Genomic DNA, 21,396 nt, shown 5'->3' with positions numbered 1-21,396 from the left:
AAGACTGACCAAACCCATCTCAACGACAGCTAGTCAGGACCGTGGAGAAGAGCCAAATAGTCCAAATCAGCCTAGTTGGTCCAGACCGTACAACAGGACAACAAAGGCCGCACATTTCTTCAGGTCAGTCATCTTAAACAATCTACGAGTCTTAGGCAGAGATAGTGCCGTTATTATTAGTAAACTGTTTAATCTGTCCAATACGACACTGCACTCTGCTACACCTGCAATCCCATATATACACACACCCATGCGGAGCAGCAAGGTAACAGAATCTGCTGTATGAAATGACCCCAGTTACTCCAGATTCAACCTGTCTTAACAGCTAAATAGTTCTGTAGAACAACCACTGGTAATCAGAAGGGAGAGCCACAGACTCCCAGGAGAACCATAAATATTTCAGGAACCCCTGACACTCCCTGCTCATGATACCCATTCAACCTATATGGTAATTAATATAGTTTGAAATAGCACAGTACTAGGACAGATTTGCACATTGTCTGAACTGTTCTATGTATTTTCTGCAATTGCACCCGATGGACGATGTGCCATTCTAACTAAGCCAGGTTTGGTTTGAAATAAACTGAGATTGTACTGGTCACAGAGCTGGTGTCGATTAATTTTTGTGAATGCTGTCATTAATCATAGCATATCCTGATCTTACCAACAGTGGATCATTGTGAACTCAGCAAAATACCCCTCCCTGCATTTATATAGCGTCTTTAACCTAATAAAGGTGCTCCAAATGCACATTACCAAACAAAATTTGACACTGAACCACATAAGGAGATATTAGGGCAAATGTCCAAAAGCTTGGTCAGAGGTAGCTTTTAAGGAGCACCAGAAAAGAGCAGAGAGAGAGAGCGAGGCTGAGGAAGGACATTCCAGGGAGCTGGAGGCATGGCCACCAATGGTGGAACAATTAAAATTGGGGATGCTCAAAGGGCAGAATTAGAGGAGCGTTGTAATTACAGACATGAAAGCGGCCAAGACCACAGATGAATTTGAAAACAAGGATGCAAATCTTAAAATTGAGGCATTGCTTAACGGTGAGCCAATGTAGGTCATTGAGCATAGGGGTGATGGATGAATGAGACTTGGTGCAAGTTAGGGCAGGGCAGCAGAGTTTTAGATGACCTCATGTTTACGAAGGATAAAACAAGGGAGGCTTGCCAGGAGTGTGGTGGAATAGTCAAACCTAGAGGTAATAAAGGCATGAATAAGTGTTTCAGCAGTGAGGCAGAGTTGGGCAATGTAACGGAGGTGGAAATAGGTGGTCTTAATGATGGAGCGGATGTGTGGTCAGGAGCTCATCTTAGGCTCAAATATGACAGTAAGGATGCAAACAGTCTGGTTCATCCTCAGACAGTCGCCAGGGAGAGGGATGGAGTCGCTAGCTAGGGAGCGGAGTTTGTGGTAGGGACTTAAGACCAGTGGCTTAGGTCTTCCCAATATTTAGTTGAAGGAAATTTCCTCTCATCCAGTGCTGGATGTCAGACAAGTAGTCTGACAATTTAGAGAGGATGGAAAAGTGGAGAGTTGGTGGTGAGGTAGAGCTGGGTGTCAGTGTACATGTGGAAACTGATGCTGTGTTTTCAGATGATGTCGCTGAGGGGCAGCAAGCAGTTGAAAAATAGGAGGGGTCCAGGAATAAACCCTTGCGGGAAACACCAGAGGCGATGGCATGGAAGTGGGAAGAGAAGCCATTGCAGGTGATTCTCTGATTATGATTAGATAGCTAAGAATGGAGCCTGGAAAGAGCAATCCCACCCAGCTGGATAGAGGTGGAGAGGTGATGGAGGAGAATATGTGGTCAACCGTGTCAAAGACTGTAGAAAGGTCAAGAAGGATGATGAGGGATAGTTTATCGTGGTCACAATCACATCGGATGTCATTTGTGACTTTGCTAAGAACCATTTCTGTACTGTGGCAGGGGCAGAAACCTGATTGGAGGCATTCAAACATGGAGTTCCAGGAAAGATGGGCACAGATTTGGAAGGCAACAGCATGTTCAGGGAGCTTGGAGATGGGGTGGTTGTTTGCAAGGATGGTGGGATCAAAGGTTGATTTTTTTGAGGAGAGGGGTAATGATGGCAGATTTGAACAGGAGGGGAGCAGTACCTGAAGAGAAAGAACTGTTAACAATTTCAGCCAACACGGGAGCCAGTAAGGGAAGTTGGGTGATCAGCAGTTTAGTGCGATTAAGGTCAAGGAAGCAGGACTTGTCTCAAGGAGACGATGAGCTTGGAGGGCATAAGGGTGATGTGAGAAAAACAAGAGAAAGACGCAAGTCAAGGTCAAGCAGGGAAATTTAGATTAAGTTTGGTCCAATGAACGAGGGGAAAGGAGGGAAGTGGCAGAGGCAGCTGATTGGATCAGCCATGATCTCACTGAATGTTGGAACAGGCTTGAGGGGCTAAATGGCCTCCTTTTGTTCCTACGTCCCTGAGGCAGGGGCAACTATAAATGAAGATTTCCCTGCTGAGCTCATCAATCTGGTTTTCATTTCATTTGAGAGTTCAGCTTCGATTAAACGTTGTAAAAATATTTGAGCCATTTATCCCTCCCTCAGCGCTGGGGCTCACTTTAAAATTAGCGGCAGGCTGTGCTCCCCATGTTCTGCCCAATTTGACAGTGAATGCTTCAGGTTTGCACAAAGTACAAGAGGAACAGATGGCCCCACACTGATCCTTCAACTCGTCCAAATGATGTTCATAATCCTTCAGTTATGTCCATGCACAAAAAAAATTCAACATGACATTGAAGATAAATTTAACTAAGTTTTGTAAAAAGGAATCTGAGCTCCCCCAATGGTTCACAGGGTAAATCCACCATTTGATGTTGAATTGAGCTATACAACCACATCCCTGGTCTGTGATCAACTAGCTACTGTCAGCCCAAGGCAAAGAGGCAGTTTTAAATGTTTTTGATCTAAGGAAGGAAAAGAAAAATCAGCTCGGGTTCAGTGACCCTTGTAAAGGTTAGTCAAGGGCAGGACTGAATGTGGCTATAATGTCCTCCTTAGCTAAACAGTCCACTGACACTTGAGGGACAATTTTAAACCCTCTACCCCACCCCTGATCAGCAGGTTATAGTATGGGCAGGGTCGAGGGTCAGGGGACGCATTTTCCGATGCAACAGTGAACAAACTTTGAAGTAATTTTCACCAGCTGTGAAGAATTTTTGATGTCCTAAGGATGTGGAAAGTGTTCTAGAGAAAGAAACACTTTCATACAAGGAGAACAAAAACAAAACATACTGCTTTCAGCTGATAGCTGCATCACAATTCTCAAAACATGAACTGGACCGTTTAGCAATAGTTCAGAATAAACGTGTAAGTCATTCTCTCCTTCCTGGAGATGGATTGCTCGGGTCTCAAAGATGTTGTCTCTCTTCCCGCCCCATCCCCAGCTTTTGTCCTCTGTGCTTATTCTTACCTTGTGCAGGTGTCCCTTAGTATCTCCCACGAAGGCAATGGTGTGCTCCATTTCCACAGTCACTGCCACAGCAACCAGACGGCCCTGAGCAACCTTCAGCACTAGAGCTGCCTCAATGGGAATTCGACTGGCCATTGGGCTTGGAGTATGGTCATACCCACATGGGTAAGCATTAAGAGTGTCCTATGGCAGGAAAGGGTTGGGGGGGGTTGTGGGGGGGGGGGGGAGAAAAGTCAGATTGTTTAAAAGGGTGAAGATTGAAACCTTTGCATTTTAATTATTGGTTCAAAGCTAAACGCAATTCTCTTGCCCAGTGGCTTTTGAGAGCGTGCCGCTGGCTCGTAAAGAAACTAAGATTGCAACAATGCACCCATTCCATTCCAGCAATGTATTACAAACACACAATGCTACACAGTTTTACTGCACAATTTCCACAGGATCTGATTCAACTTTTTGAAAAATACAAAATACAGACCTCACCGCTTACACCATCGGCAATGATGGAGAGCCGTCGATATCAAGCAAATCATTTGTCATCAACATTGGTGTCAATTACAAAGGCGCCGTTTAACACTTCTTAAGTGTGCTGGCTATTTTGTGCATATCAGTGCTTACCAATTTAAAAGCTCTGCTGATTTTAGGCCAAGTCAGGTCCTTCAAGGAGCTTTATTCAGCTGTTTGCACTGTTAACAATTACGGGAGGTAGTTGGAAAATGGTAACCTCAGGTGACTTCAATCAGACGGTTTTACCATCCACTATGTACAGTGGCCAAATTGTATTAGCACAAACGGGCCCGCTATATGTACTGTACTTAGAAATAAATAAATGGGCATCAGTTTAATCAAACATCTAACTGTGCACTATTTTAAAATTTCTAACATAAAGCCTCTTCCTGCTGCATTTCTCCTTTTATCTAAAAAAAACACTCCAGTCCTTTTTCCATCTGCTCCTTTGATCTCATTCCAAGTCTTCTGGCCCATTCCTTGTCTCTTCATACTTTTTATTTTAATATTTACTTACCCTGGCTCTAATGGGCTGCCTAATGCTGCAGAGAAGCATTCCTCACTCACTGCTGACTTGTGTGCCAAGAAAACGACCCCAGGTGAGAGACGGGTCACCCAAGTACTTAGCTGCCAATTGCTGCTTCTTTATCAGAGAGTGGGGTAGTTGAATGTTGCCACTAACCAGGTAATTTGATGAATCTCCCTCCCCTGTTGTGCATGACAAGAGAAAGCAAAAAGGCTCGCCTGCTCCATTAACCAATTTATTGGAGATCCTGGTAGGAAATTCAGACAAGCATAAATTAAAGCAGAGAACATGCCAAGAGATCTGGATTAGATAAAAGGGAGGGAATGTGAAGCAGCGCTACTGTATAGAATGGCCCATTTGTTCAAAAGAAAACTGGCTCACTTTGTGGTGATGCTTGTATCTGAAGTCCACTTTACTTTCTCTATCAAGCTGGACTATTGCCTGCCTGCAGCCAAACCAAACTAGTCAGGTTCCATTCACACTCGCACTCTCTCTGCACCAGCCAAAGAGAAATGACTCTACAAGCCCCATTTTACTCTCTATTCCTCTAGCAATCTGAACTGGTCCACACAGCAGCCATCTCTGCTGCTAGGCCCTATTTACTACAAATAGTGCCAGTTTATAATCACGCCCATTTCCGTTAGTCCAATTTACTATCTTTAGTGAGGTGAATATCAATGACAAAACCATCTCTGCTGACGTCATTTCGTCTCTTATTCTCTCTTAAACTGGACTAGCATCATCTTTGCAAGTCTCAAATATTCTGTCACACTGCATCGTGCCACTCCAACCATGTGCATTCTCAATGCGATCATGCACACAGGTAAGCATTCAATCTCAACCTCTGCTTCTGCCAGTCCCCGTGCAGCAGCCAAGTGGTCATCATAAATGATGCAAAATAGCTGTAGGAGGTGGTATCCAATAAAGTTTCTGTCCTCTGCCAGCTCAGAGAAACAGCCACAAAATGGAACAATAACATTCTCCGAGCCAACAGGAACCGGATGTTGGACTGGAAAGTAAATACCCCTCAATCCAATACTAAATGTGACTGGAAATTTCTCAAAGCCTGCTGTCGCTGTGCACACCAGGAAGCTGCGTAAGGACTTTGGGTGACTCGCTGCCTTGTTGACTATAACACCAACATCACAGAGTCATATATGGCATAGGAGGCCATTCGGCCTATCAAGTCCATGCCGGTATGGGTTTCGTTACCACACAGAACTGAGTGCTGATGGAGAGATTTCCTGGAAGACAGAAAACGAAACAATGTTGAGAACCAAAGTAACAACTCCGTCCCCACTAGCAGAGTTGGTTAATGTGGGTTCCGGGGCAGTGAATAAGGGTCAAACTGCCCCTGGGCCCAATGCTCCGGGGAAAGAGATGGAAATTGTATCTTAGTCATTGCATTACATAAGAACATAAGAACTAGGAGCAGAAGTAGGCAATTCAGCCCCTCGAGCCTGCTCTGCCATTCAATACGATCATGGCTGATCTCATCTCGCCTCAACTCCACTTTTCCACCCATTCTCCATAAGCCTTCAACCCATTACTAATTAAAAATCTGTCTATCTCCTCCTTAAATTTACTCAATGGCCCGGCATCCTCCGCACTCTGGGGTAGTGAATTCCACAGACTCATGACCCTTTGAAAGAAGTAATTTCTCCTCATCTCGGTTTTAAATCTGCTACCCCTTATCCAAAAACTATGACCTAGATTGCCCCAGAAGAGGAAACATTCTCTCTACATCTACTTTGTCAATCCCCTTAATCATCTTATATACCTCAATTAGATCTCCTCTCATTCTTCTAAACTCTAGACAGTAAAGGCCTAAACTGCTCAATCTTTCTTCATAAGACAAATCCCTCATCTCTGGAATCAATCTAGTGAACCTTCTCTGAACTGCCTCCAGTGCAACTACATCCCTCCTCAAGTAAGAGGACCAAAACTGTACGCAATACTCCAGGTGCGGTCTCATTAATGCCTTGTACAGTTGCAGCAACACTTGCCTACTTTTATACTCTATTCCTTTAGCAATAAATGGCAAAATTCCATTTGCCTTTCTTATTACCTGCTGTACCTGCATACTAGTTTTCGGCAAATCATACACGAGGACACCCAAATCCCTCCGCACCGAAACACTTTAAAGTTTCCCTCCGTTTAGATAATAATTTGCCTTTTTTTTCTTCCCACCAAAATGGATAACTTCACACTTATCCATGTTAAACTCCATCTGCCAAACTTTGGCCCATTCACCTAACCTATCCATATTTATTTGTAAATTTCTTATTTCTTTATTGCAATTTAATATCTCACCTATTTTAGTGTCATCTGCAAATTTGACTACAGTACCTTCTATCCTTGCATCCAAGTAATTAATATAGATTGTAAATAGTTGGGGCCCGAAGACCAAACCCTGTGGCACCACACTAGTTACATCTTGCCAACCAGAAAAAGACCCATTTATCCCGACTCTCTGTTTTCTGTTGGATAGCCAATCCTCTATCCAAGCTAATAAATTGCCCCTAACCCCATGTGATTTACCTTGTGTATTAACCTTTTGTGCGGCACCTTATCAAATGCCTTCTGGAAGTCCAGATATACAACATCTACAGGATCCCCATTATTCACTTTGCTTGTTACAGCTTCGAAGAACTCTAGCAAATTAGTCAAACACGATTTACGTTCATAAAACCATGCTGACTCTGATGGATTGCGTTTTGACTTTCTAAATGTCCTGTTATTACTTCCTTAATAATAGATTCTAACAGTTTAATATCAATTCATTCCATCTTCGCTGCCTTCGGAGAATACTTGGCATCAGGTGGCAGGACTATATCTCCAACACAGAAGTCTTTGAAGCGGCCAACACCCCCAGCTTATACACACTACTGAGTCAGCGGCGCTTGAGATGGCTTGGCCATGTGAGCCGCATGGAAGATGGCAGGATCCCCAAAGACACATTGTACAGCGAGCTCGCCGCTGGTATCAGACCCACCGGCCGTCCATGTCTCCGCTATAAAGACGTCTGCAAACGCGACATGAAATCGTGTGACATTGATCACAAGTCGTGGGAGTCAGTTGCCAGCATTCGCCAGAGCTGGCGGGCAGCCATAAAGACAGGGCTAAATTGTGGCGAGTCGAAGAGACTTAGTAGTTGGCAGGAAAAAAGACAGAGGCGCAAGGGGAGAGCCAACTGTGCAACAGCCCCGACAAACAAATTTCTCTGCAGCACCTGTGGAAGAGCCTGTCACTCCAGAATTGGCCTTTATAGCCACTCCAGGCGCTGCTTCACAAACCACTGACCACCTCCAGGCGCGTATCCATTGTCTCTCGAGATAAGGAGGCCCAAAAGAAAGAATATCTGTCATTGGGAAATTAACTGGTCTATAGTTTCCTACTTTCTGCCTCCCTCCCTTTTTGAATAAGGGCATTATATTAGTTTTTTTCCAATCCACTGGAACCTTTCCTGCATCCAGGGAATTTTGGAATATTATAACCAATGGATCCACTATCTCTGCTGCCACTTCCTTTAAGACCTTAGGATTTAGGCCATCAGGCCCTGGGGACTTGTCTGCCTTCAGTCCCAATAGTTTGCTCAGTACTTTTTTTCTAGTTATGATTGTTCCAAATTCCTCCCTTTCTTTAACCTCTGCATTTCCTGTTACTATTGGGATGGTACTAGTGTCCTCCACCATAAAAATTGAGGCAAAATACTGATTTAATATCTCCGCCATTTCTATGTTCCCCTCTATTAACTCTCCAGTCTCATCCTCCAAAGGACCAACATTCACATTAGCTACTCTCTTTCCTTTTATACACTTATAGAAGCTCTTGCTATCAGTTTTTATATTTTGCACTAGTTTTCTTTCATAATTTACCTTTGCTCTTTTTATTACTTTTTTAGTAACCTTTTGTTGATCTTTAAAAGTTTCCCAATCTTCCAGCCTGCCACTGGCCTTTGCAAATATGGTATGCCTTAGTTTTTGTCTTTATGTTATCCTTAACTTCCTTGCTTAGCCAAGAATGTTTTTCCCCCCTCTTAGAATTTTTCTTCCTCTCTGGAATATATTTTAGTTGGGCGGAATTGAATATCTCCTTAAACATCCGCCACTGCTCATCAACTGTCCTACCTTTTAGTCTTCCTGCCCAGTCCACTAGGGCCAAATCTGCCCTCATGCCTATGTAACTACCTTTGATTAAGAATGAATTTGGTCACCAGTCCAACACATAAGCAGGTTTAAACCCAAATACGCCAACAACCAACACTGGCTGCATAACTAATAATATAAAAGCAAAATATTGCAGATGCTGGAAATGCAAAATAAAAACAGAAAATGCTGGAAATACTCAGCAGGTCTGGTAGCATCTGTGGAGAGAGGAACAGAGTTAATGTTTCTCTGGTTGCATAACTCATTGCTTTCTTTGGAGTCAACCTTTGTTCAGTGGCAGCACTCTCACCTCTAAACCAAAAACAGTGACTACACTTCAGAAGTACTTCATTGGCTGTGAAGCACTTTAGGATGTCCCAGAGTGGTGAGAAGCTCCACATAAATTTGAGTACTTGTTCTTTCTTCATGCAGCTCCACATTTGCCTCATGCGGCCAGGGTGGCTAACCAATGGGGACATTCTCGGCAACAATAATTACCAGTTGGCTCAGACTTTTGGCTAATCTGATTTGACAGAGGTGACAATTCTGTGGAGCTCCTAAACAGCCGAAAGGCATGAGGATAATTCCAAACACCATGGCTTGGGACAAGCTCCCTGAATCTTCAGGGAGGGTTGAGAAGCATTTTTTAAAATCTATGATAAAGTTGGCAAAAAACACAAAATGTGTCAAGTTATTTACGTCCTCAGAAAAGATGGTAAAAGAAATTTCTGATGGTAGAGATAATTGAGTTTTCGGCAACTATTTGGGCATGTGAAATATGATGAGCAGAACCACTCAGCAACAGAACTGCAGCATGTTCATGTAGGACTGCCTCTGCATATCCAACTCGATCCATAGCAAGTTTTGCATGTTTGGAGTATTTTACGTTTTTAACCCTTATTCTCCTTTTTACAGGATATTAGGAAATGCTACAGCAAATAAGTTTAAACTTTCATTTCAAAAACTATATGCAGACACAAGTTTCAAAGCGATAAATAGTAAAAATGTCACAGCACTAAAAATACTTTGAAATTCTCTGTTGAAAGCTTGTCGGATCTTGGTTGCTCACCCGGCATCTAGCATATTAAGTAATGTGCAGCTGCTCACCTATGCGAATTTAAACACAGCTTTTAAGCTTGCATTATTTCAAATTTAATTGTGAAATAGATTTACTTTATAGAAGTACTAAAGCAAAAATGTCCAGTGCAATGTCAGTGATAGGAATGTTAATGTTATGAAGCGCCTGGACTAAGTCCCTGAAGGGATTTTATCTCTTTACATGTTTGTTGCCCTTGTTTTTTAAATTCGGTTTGACCTGTTCCTTTGAAGACACCAAGGGCAGATTTCCTGGTCTGTGGGGCTGTTACTCCACGCATTGAACAGGTGAAACTATTAAAAGGACTTCATTTTTGCTATTATTAAAAATTAAAAGGTGACAGGATGCAATTATGAAAGGACTCACTGATGTTAATCCACTGCAACTGGACTTGACTTCATACTCAATGTAGGCCGCCTCGATCCCCTCTGGCGTCTTCCCATAATTGGTGTAACACAGGTCCCTAGTCTGGTTGATCATGTGATCAATCTGGCTCATTGTGTAAATGCAAAGCGCTGATTCTTCTGTTGCCTTCGCAGTGGCCGTCTGACCAACAGCGAATGTGGCAAACAGGACCTCACCACTGGTTTCGAGAACCCCACGAGCTAGGCCCTTCCCTGGTTGGCTAACGTAGGCGGCCTGAAGTAAATTGTAGCTTTTCTCAGTAGTCTGGCAGACGAGTGGCACCTCCACATACGAGTAATAATGCATGTCACCCAAGCAGATCCGCGACACATAGGTTTTATATTCTCTGGAGGGGGACTTGAGATCCCTCCGGTAAAATAGAAAATACACAGATAACTGATAAATAAAAGATTTGACAAAATGGTGGTTGTATTCTGAAAGCCTTCCAGCTACTGCTAACTTAGCCGTATCCTCATAAGAGAAAATGGGATGGGATTCCAGACTTTGCAGATTTTGTAATTCCAAATTGCGGGTCGTGATTGGGGGGATCCCACCCGCACCTTTGCTGGTATAACCACGTCCCACAAACAGGACGGCCGTCTCGCCTTTGGACAGGCCAACCAATCCTACGGTTGTGACATTGGGATCATTGGCAGCGACATATTGCGTATCTACTGGGCGTTCTGGGTGGAACAAAACCTGGCTAATCATCCCCAAACTCCTTTTTTCACAGATTCCTTGAAACAAACTCCCACAGGTGATCAGTTCATTCCCATAGGGATTAATCAGCAGAAGCTTGTTGTGGTTGTCTGTCATCCGAGCTTGTGGACAGTCACTGCGGGTGACAGGCGGGAGGCAGTCCTTGCTGTCATCCTTTGGTCCGGTTGGCTGTACGACCGGGTCGGTCAGTTCAGAGGTCAGCTGGAAGAGGAAGTTCACGGCTCCGACGTAGACGTTTCCAGTTTCTGGGTCAACTGTTAGGTGCTCAAACTTTGCATCAGATCTGTTGAAAGACTTGTACGGCTCTCCACGACAGAAGCACACACTTAGGAAAATGATGGCAAGGGGGATGGTCCCAGACAGCATGATCAACGTACTGCAACAGAAGAAGAAACATAGCATCATTGAAAGGATAGTGGAATCGGGAACCCCCTCTCCTTCTACCCCAAAAAGATGTGAGGCTAGTCAATTGAAAATTTCAAAACTGAGATTGCTAGGTTTTTGTTGCTAGTTCAGGGTTATGGAACCAAGGTGGGTAAAATGGAGTCAAGATACAGATCAGACATTAATAGAATGGCAGAACAGGCTCAAGGGGCTGGATGGCCTACTCCTGTGCTTATGCCCCTCGAAGCAGGGGGTAAAATTTTGTGCTCATCAAGGCAGGTTACATCAGTGGTGGGAAATGTAATATGTCTACATATTTTTACAGATAAGATCCATTCAGTCCAATTTAGAAAAATCTATTACTTGCACCAAAGTATCCACCCACCATCAGCCGCCATTGGTGGCAGAGCAGTCAACTGCCTCAGTCTTTCTCTCTGGAACCCACTCCCCAATCTCCACCATGTCTCTGCCTATAAAGAACTTCAAAACCCACTCTTTCTCCAAGAGTGCCATCAGTCACCACACCCAATCTCCCCCTTGCCGACTTGATGCCCTTTTCCCTTACTTACCTCCACTTCCGCAGCATCTTGCGAGCATTTTTTTTAAAACTCTATATAAACAAGTTGTTGTCGAAGTGATGCTCTGGATTTACGATTGCTGTAATTCCTCCAGTTCCCACATCACTGACAAGCTGAGTTCAATTCTAACCCAGAGCAATGAGATTAAAGTTTCTTCCTGCTGCCTGTAACTATTCCAAGATGAAAGCGGTTTTTGGTTGCGTTTGGAGCATAGAACACATTCTATATCAATACTGTTGCCACCTGCATAGGCTTCCAATCATTTGTGTTGCAAATACAAATGATAGTTTGTTTTGCCAGGATAAAGGTGCATTTGTTACATCAATGTAGCACCTTCCACAACCTCAACATACCCCAAAGCGCATTATAGCCACTTAAGTATTTCAAGTACCTTTTTCATTGTTGTAAAGCAGGGATACATAAGCAGCCAATTTGTGCACAGCAAGATCCTGCAAACAGCAATCTAATAACGACCTGATAATCTGTTTCAGTGCTGCTGGTGAGGAATAAAAATTGGCCAGTACTCCCCTACTCTTGCGCAAAATCATGCAATGGGATCTTGTGTGTTCTTCCGGGAGGGTTTAATAACTCATCCAAAAAATTATTTACACAATAATGGTTTTCAAGTCAAACTAAGAGATAACCACAGTTGAGCAAATTCAGACTTGAGCTTTCCTCATCTATTAATGCCATAGGAATGATTACAGCTACAGGATAGGATGAGCTGGCAGAGACTGTACCAGATGCCTGCTGTCATGGTGACGCCATCACCACACAGTGTAAAATAGACACAGAAGCACCATACAGGTACAATAACAGTGGTTATAGTAAAGCTCTAGTAATCCAAAGGCCTGGACTAATGTTTCAGACAATGCAAGTTCAAATCCTGGCAATTTGAGAATTTTAATTCAGCTTTCAAACAAATCTGGAAATAAAAAGCTCATAACTGTAAAAGTGACCATGAAGCTGTCCCCCAACTGGTTCACTCAAAGCTTTTAGGGAAGGAGACAGGCCATCCTTACCCAGTCTGGCCTCTATGCACGTCCAGTCCCACACTAACGTGACTGCTTTTTAACTGCTTTTGAAGTTGCCGAGCAAGCCACTCGGTTAAGTGTAACTAGGGACCGGCAATAAAGGCTGGCTTTGCCGACGATGTCCACATCCCAAGAATATTAAACACATTAAACATATTCAAAACAAACAACCATGCCTCCAGCAGCTAGAAGCCTGGTCCATATGAGGCTACCACAAGACTCTGCATTTTAATTCCTTTGTTCAGCAGTGGGACTGGATAGAAACAAGGCTGCTTCTTTGAAGCTAATCCCTTTCTTGGAGATCCTTCGGAACACAGGGACAAAAGCATCTGTGCCTTTTAAAAGCTATCTCGCTCAAATGTGAAGCACAGCGAGCTGTAATGAGAGTGTGTTTCAGCAATGTTCAGTTGGCAGCAGCTCGATAACTGTTAACTGCACATTATTTAGCTTCCAACACAGGTAACAGCATGTCCAGGGCTCAGTGACACCAGAGTATTGCAGGACTCATTCCTTCATTAAACTGCTGAATGGTGCCAGTAATACCACATGAAACATTGTTAGGCAGTTTATGTAGAAATATTTATCATTTCGTTAAAAACATCTTTTTGCAACAAAGCAGAACTGACGTGGCAGAAACAGGGTGTCACTATACTCTAAGTAGAAAAGTTCTGATGATCATCAGTGATGAACACATCTGCTCACCTCAGTCCCCATCAGCTCCAACACCACGATGACTTAAGTTGCAACTGAGTCGGTAAGTCAGCCCACTGCACTGTGCAGGTTGCTAAGTTACGGGTGATTAGCAGGGTCAAAGGCCGACAGCTGTGAATGACTCACTCATTCACAATGTGGCCAACCTGATCCAGCACAATAAGTAAATCACAGTCTAATAAGGTTTCTGAACCGCGAAAGCAAGTAGGTCTCAAGGAAAACCTCAACAGATTGCCGACAGAGAAGTAACATAGAACTCATTCAAAGCACAAGCCCAAAGTGAGGAAGAGAACAAGGCAAAAAGCATGCAAACCAACGACCTGCTTAATATATATATTTTTTTAAATCAAGTTCAAAATTTTGTCCGCTGAATTACGCAATAGGTTCTACCAAAAAAAATCTTGTGGACTTTACGGTTATATTTATACTGCTATCTTGCATGGATGCAAAGTGTTTTTTTTGGTGGGCACAAATGTAAAACTGGCAGTCTAATTCATAAGACTACTGAACGCACTAAATCCTTGAGGTGTAACACATTATCCAGTTCCCAAGGCTGTGGTCATATTGCAGTGGGATCTGTGCCACTGGCATATGCTCCCAATGCACAGCTGGCTACGACCTGAAAGTCGACCTGGGCGGCACAGTGGCGCAGTGGTTAGCACCGCAGCCTCACAACTCCAGCGACCCGGGTTCAATTCTGGGCACTGCCGTGCGGAGTTTGCAAGTTCTCCCTGTGACCGTGTGGGTTTTCGCCGGGTGCTCCGGTTTCCTCCCACAGCCAAAGACTTGCAGGTTGATAGGTAAATTGGCCATTATAAATTGCCCCTAGTATAGGTAGGTGGTAAGGGAAGATGGGATTAATGTAGGCTTAGTATCAATGGGTGGTTGATGGTCGGCACAGACTCGGTGGGCCGAAGGGCCTGTTTCAGTGCTGTATCTCTAAATAAATAAAACTAGCTGGGACTTTTTGCTGTCTTTTCAGCCACCAGAAGGCGTCTCAGCAACAATACAAGAGCAGCTTAAAAAAGCGTAGTATAACTTTGCCTCACTTTGTGAATGCACAGGACCTGTGGTAGAATAGGCAGCAGACAGTTGATCATAGCATGAAACAATAGGCAAGTACAGGGCTATAGAAACCTTGTATTTATGAAGCGTCTTCAACCCAGCATTACGTCCCATGGAGGGTCACAAGAATGATATCGAACAGAAGTCACATAAGGAGATTAGGTCAGATGACCAAACGCTTGGTCAAAAGGGTAGGTTTTGAGGAGTGTCTTAAAGGAGGGGAGAGAGAGATAGAGGGGTTTAGGGGTTAGGGCCTAGGCAGATTGGTGCAGCAATTAAAATTGGCGATGCACTCGAGGCCAGAATGGAGGAGTGCCGAGATCTTGGAGGTTTTGCAAGGCTAGAAAAGAGGAGAGAGATAGGGAGCGGTGAGGTCATGGAGAGATTTGTAAACAAGGATGAAAATTCAGTCAGGATCTATGTGAGAATACACGACCCGGAGCTGATTAAAGGACAAGTTCCAATGAGTTACAGAGGCTGCATTTAAGGGTGTGTTACAGACAGGCAAGAGATGACAGGATGGTTCCCTTTTTAACCTCTCGACTGACCAAAGACTGCGTGCTTTTTTTTTTAAAAGAAGGCGTTTCTTTTTAACCCAAGTGCTTTTGTTATCGAGAACAGACAAATGACAGGTTTTCTCGTAAGTTTAAAGAAAATGTTTATCATACCACACCCACTCCCTCACTTATACAGATATACACACACACTGACCGCCTCCAGGCGCGTATCCATTGTCTCTCGAGATAAGGAGGCCAAAGAAGAACACACACACAAAGAAAAGATGGAGATTTTAAAGATAATGTGTGTTAGGCCTGATAATTTTAAAGAGTTCGCTGTTAAATTTGCTTTTCCCTGGGGTGAGGATTTGCAATGGTGAAGACCTGTAATCTTTTCTCTTGTTCACTGAAGACAGACCTGGGAGGTTCAGGAAGACGGATGCGCAATTGCAGACAAGGTCAATGGCAAAGCCCTGGTATGATTTCTCAAGTAGGGAGGTCAAGGCCAATCTCCAGTTGCTGCCTACGTGTAGTTCAAAGCTAGTAATCTTAGGCAGGGTCCTTTTCTCTCCAATGGCATAGATAGATCACGGGAATGTACTTTTATCAAAGCTCCTGATCAGAAACCTAGTTTCTGTCATGTGACCACAGTTTCTCTTTCCATTGCCCTCATAAATGGCTTCTGATGATGAGACAATGGAGTCTGGGTGTCATTCATCCTCATCTCACCTTCTCACACTCATTCTTTGGATTTTGTGTTTGGAGTTGAAAAGTCTGCATCATCATTGTTAACCCACAGAAAAACTCATTTGCATTTAATGATTTCTCAAGGATGTGTCCAGAAAGGTCATTTGTATTTTAATGACTTCTCCAAAACTTGTCTAGACATGAAAATTAGCTTAGGGTTCTTGTAGTTGTGTGCGTCTTGGCAGGAAAGGAAGGGTCACCCGACCTCTTACTCCATTTTGTTTACAAGAAAAGTGACCATTTTGGGTTTACTTCTTAAGTTCATAAGTTTAGATTGTGTGGGTGTGACAGTTGGGTGAGAGCCCTGGCTGGCACAATGTGTTACACCACTCACCTTTCACCCCTAATGGATAGGCGGAATGGTCTTTCCTCCAGACCTACCAAACCACTGCATTTGACAGGAGTCTCAAATAGGCCACAGCTGACTTGGACAGGAAAACCCAACTTCAACAGCAATGTAGTTAAGTGACCGCTACCTTTTGGAAGCTGTAAAACTCATCAAAGGAGGTGACCTGCTCAGATTTCTCTTGGTAAGCAGGAGCACCTCTCGTAAGAATATGATTCTATGTTCGCCTCTCCACCTCTCTCTCTCTCTTCCTTTAAGGCACCTTAAAATCTACCTCTTTGACCAAGCTTTTGACCATTTGTCTTAATATCTCCTTATGTGGCTGTGTCAAATTTTGTTTGATAATACTCCCTTGAAATGCCTTGGGATGTTTTTTTGTGTCAGAGGTGCTATGTAAAGTTGTTGTAGAATGTCTTCCCCTGCTCGTACAATTCAGTAATTCAAACTTTCATCCCTTTGCTTGCTTGCTTTCCTCCAGCCATGAACTGAAGATCTGGTTGGGACTACAAACGAAAGCTGCGAACTTGAACTGGTAAGTGTCTTGCGGGTGAGTGAATTTGGAGAAGCATAGTTGTTTGCTGTTCCGATACTGTGGAGTCTGTCCTGCATTGTAAACAGGGAGAGTGTTCCACAGCAGGATGGCCCTGGGGGAAACTGCAAAACCACTTATTGAAGCGTTGCTACAATGTAAATACGCTAATAACTCAAGATCACATTTCAGTGTTTGATCCTTTTTTTGCCTCGACTTGTATGAACCTGATGTAACCTAATAAATCTTCTTTGTTCCTTTCTTACTCCACCCGCCACTGACTATAAAGAGCTGGCTCGATAACAGAGGATAACTTTCTTTCCAAAACCACTTGCCTTTGAGTCCCTCAAATAAAGGAATAATATAGGCTTGAACAGTGGCAGCAGGTAAGTGTCACCTAACATCCTAAGTTTGTGCAACACCTGCTCTGTGGTAATCTAATGAAATCTCACTGTCAGCCATTTGTTGGCAAACATCACTTACTTTTCTCGAAGACGTTTCATTGATGAATAGGCTCCTTAATGATACATGAAAACCACACTCCTGTTCTTACCCCCCCTTCCCCAATTTCAAACCATTTTCAGTACTATTTAAAGGCTTCACTAACCCAGTAGCCAGGGAGACTGCGAGATAGTGGCGACTACTCACGTGGTTACCTAGGTGACTGGTGCAATCAAAGAGAGACATACAGCAGCACAGATTAACAATCATCTTTGAAAAGCTCAAATACGAATGATAAAGAGGAATCATCATATCCAAACACATCAGTAACTGCAACAGAAGCATCAGAAGCTATGGAGAGCTCTTCTCTCTGTCTTTCAGTGTCAGGTCCGCTGTTTTAAAGCTGCTGACAGGCTGTTCCACCCAGCTACAACCCGACCTCCAGTTCTGTAGCAATCTGCATCACAGACAGGGTCACTCACATGTGTCGTGCCTCTTATTGTTTTAAGTCAGGCGTACTTTCAGGGACAGTTGGGACAAACTTTTTGTGGCTGGACAAATTGTACATGTGTGTATGAATGCAGCATTCATCAAGGCAAGGGATGTTAATGTGCTGCAATGGAAGGTTTTTCTATTTCACGAACCCAATGATCAGAATCAGGTTCTCCCAGACAAAGTATAGGTCCCTCCAGTCTGCCCCACAGACTGAAGGAACTGTATGACCTTACCATCCTTGCAAACTACCATCCCATCTCCAACCTCCCTTTCCTCTCCAAAGTCCTTGAACATGTTGTTGCCTCCCAAATCCGTTCCCATCCTTCCCAGAGCTCCATGCTTGAATCCCTCCAATCATGTTTCCGCCCCGCCACAGCACCGAAACAGCTCTGATCAAAGTCACAACTGATATCCTATGTGTCTGTGACTAAGGTAAACTTTCTCTTGTCGTTCTTCTCGACCTGTTTGCAGCCTTTGACATGGCTGACCGCACCACCCTCCTCAGAGACCTCTTTACTGTCGTCCAGCTGGGTGGGACTGCTCTCTCCATTCTTATCTATCTAATCGTAGCCAGAGAATCACTTGCAATGGCTTCTCTTCCTGCTCTCGCGCCATTATCTTTGGTGCTCCCCAGGGATCTATCCTTGGCCTCCTCTCATTTCTCACCTACATGCTGCCCCTCGGACACATCATCCAAAAGCACAGCGTTAGTTTTCACATGTATACTGACGACACTCGGCTCTACCACACTACTACTTCTCTTGACTCCTCCATTGTTGCTACATTATCAGACTGCTTATCCGACATCTAGTACTGGATGAACAGAAATTTCCTCCTGTTAAATAGTGGGAAGAATGAAGTCATTATTTTCGGACCCTGCTCCAAACTCTGTTCCCTAGCTACCAATTCCATCCCTCTCCCTGGCAACAGTCTGAGATTAAGCCAGTCTGTGTGCAACCTTGGTGTCACATTTGACCCCAAGATGAGCTTCCGACCTAATTCGTGCCATCACTAAGACTGTCTATTTCCAACTACGTATCACCCAACTTCGCCTCGTCTCAGCTCATCTATTGCTGAGACCCTCATTCATGCCTTCGCTACCTCCAGACTCGACAATTCCAATGCACTCCTGGCTGGTCTCCCACACTCTACTCTCCGCAAACTTGAGGCCATCCAAAATTCTGCTGCCCTTGTCTTAACTCACACCAAGTCCCATTCCGCTATCACCCCTGTGCTCACTGACCTACATTGGCTCCTGGTGAAGCAATGTTTTGATTTTAAAATTCTCATCCTTGTTTTCAACTCCCTCCATGGTCTCGCCCCTCCCTCTCTCTGTTATCTCCTCCAGCCACACAACCCTCCAAGATATCTTCCCTCCTCTAATTCTGGCCTCTTGTGCATCCCTGATTTTAATCGCTCCACTATTGGTGGCCACACCTTCAGTTCCCTAGGCCCCAAGCTCTGGAATACCCTTTGACCAAGCTTTTGGTCACCTGACCTCATACCTCCTTTTGTGGCTCAGTGTCATACTTTGTTTTATAATGCTCCTGTGCAGCACCAAGTCGTTTTATTATGTTAAAGGTGCTATATAAATATAAGTTGCTGCTGACTGGCCTGTTCCCACCTGCTCAGAAGAGCAGGTTAAAATAGAATACTGCAGAAGGCAGTGAGGCATCAGTGGGAAGGTCTTGCTGGCAATTTCCACTGGGCGGGCAGGGTTAAAAATAGTTCCTTGAATTTGGGTGGCAATCTCAGAAATACATCAGCTATTGCCTCAGTGTGAATGCTTATTCCAATTCCCACAGCTGCCATCCTGTGGTTTCTCAGAGTGAGACTGCAAATAACACTAGCTTAATGGGCAATTGAGTGCTTCTGGTCCTCCTCCGGTGGAAACAGGATTAAGTCTGGCCTAACATGGGGCCCTTAACTCTATGCTTTCAAAGCCCAACAACCTACAAGCAGGACATCAAGCCTTAATTGAAGGCCTCTAGGTAAAAATTCCAATGTAGCATCAATATTTCAGGGACAAAATCAATGCCAGAAAAAGGAAGCTGTAAATACTCTGTAGACCCTCACTCACAACTAGATGTGGTTCCCAGGCACCGAAGGCAGTTATTACAAGACGTAAGTGGCCATGCTTCATGTGCGAGCCACGAAAGGGATTGCCAGTACCTGTTTTACCTTGGGAAGCATCACTGCAGTGCCAATTGTGTCCTCACCCGACATTCCACACACCTTCCTGACTTGGAACTATATCACCGTTCCTGGGTCAAAATTCGTGGAACTACCTTCCTAACAGCACTGTGGGTGTACCTACACCCCAAGGACTGCAGCGGTTCATGAAGGCAGCTCACCACCACGTTCCCAAGGGCAATTAGGGAGGAGCAACAAATGCTAGTCTTGCCAGCGATGTCCACATCCTATGAAAAACACATTTTAAAAAAAGTTGGTTGCATCACTTTTCTTCAGTCACTCGGGGGGGGGGGGGGGGGGGGGAGGGGTTTCAGCTAAATATATTATTGTGCAATTTTTTTTCTCGTGCCAGGAGAAAATAGCCTTGGGCATCAAATTTCTGTTGTATTTACAAAGAACACAGTCATTGCACTGCAAAGTAACCTGTGTGTGTGCGCGACATGCTCTGGGACATTAGAGTGACCCGACCATAAATGCAAGGCTTTTCCTCCTCCTTTGTGCTCACAGCACAATCTTCCATCCTGCCGGCTGCTCCTGGTGGACCTACAGACAACATCTGAAAACGGACAAGCTATTTCCTATGCGCTCAGGGGCCAAATAATGTCGACTAACCTGCCCATAACTCCTGGTCCACATCCCCTTCCCAGAAATAACAGCAAGAATCGCAGATATAGATGGGTTGTTACAAGAGGTTTTATTTTTGAACTAAAATCTTAGAATTATGTTTGTTCTAAAAAAAAACTGAAAAGGGATTTTTCAGTGGACATTAATTGCTGAGACTTTGTGGCTTTGGATTGAGTAAAATATGCACAGACTGCAAGGCACCTGCCAATAGCTGAGATTGTATACAAAAAGACAGGAAAGCAAGCCATTTCAAGGAAGGAAGCCAGCCAGGGGTTTTGAACTCCTCAGAGCAACACTTTGAATGACAGGGGAGACACTGTGTCTGGTCATGTGATCAGCTCAGGTAGATGACTTTCTCTTTGGACCTTTTTTTAAAAAAAAACTAATGAGTTGGACAAAGAGCAAGCATTTGAAATTTAGATCTGACCTGCCTGGAGACTGGAGAAAAAGGCCTCTCTCTGTAAAGGAAACCTGCATCTCTTGAAGAGAAATCCTGTATTTGAAAGGTGGCAGATCCCTATTGCCTCCTGTCTCTGAAGAATTCCTGCATCCTCCTGTGTTTTGGGAAATCCTGGAACCTGAAGAAAGCTTCTACTGCTATATTGCTGCTGTGAGTCTTAAGCAGACCTGTTGCTGCATTCCTGCTGAAAGACCTATATGACGCCTTCTGTAGCTGAATTGCCTTGAATACCGACCCATCACAGACCGCTCATCAACCTCGTGTGGAGAGACTTCAAGTGGCATCCAACTATTCGACTCTGGGGCACCTCACCCAACCAAAGAATTTCCTGCCAGAATGTGACAAGCTGATTTGTTTTATTATTCCTCCTATTCTTAAGAAACAGTTGTAAACCAAAAGCCTTTTTTTCTCGGTTAACCGTTTTTTTAAATTTATGTGTGCGTGCATGAGAACTAG

The 21,396-nt window shown here is 44.0% G+C and overlaps 1 protein-coding gene across 2 annotated transcripts in view; it reads right to left on the bottom strand.

The window, feature by feature from the left end:
• plxnb1b (plexin b1b) overlaps window positions 1-21,396 on the bottom strand; it is a 244,992-nt gene that overhangs the window by 83,343 nt on the left and 140,253 nt on the right. For both annotated transcript variants that reach the window (XM_068051985.1, XM_068051986.1), the window contains exons 3-4: window positions 10,078-11,212; window positions 3,438-3,620 (exon numbers count right to left, since the gene is read on the bottom strand). In XM_068051985.1, the coding sequence (XP_067908086.1) occupies window positions 3,438-3,620; window positions 10,078-11,202 (1,308 nt within the window). In that variant the 5' untranslated portion in view covers window positions 11,203-11,212. The remainder of the gene's footprint in view (window positions 1-3,437; window positions 3,621-10,077; window positions 11,213-21,396) is intronic.

This window comes from Heterodontus francisci, chromosome 19 (assembly GCF_036365525.1).
Source record: "Heterodontus francisci isolate sHetFra1 chromosome 19, sHetFra1.hap1, whole genome shotgun sequence".
Classification (NCBI taxonomy): Eukaryota; Metazoa; Chordata; class Chondrichthyes; order Heterodontiformes; family Heterodontidae; genus Heterodontus; species Heterodontus francisci.
The sequence above is the reverse complement of the archived record's forward strand: the minus strand, read 5'-3'. Positions and strand labels throughout refer to the sequence as shown.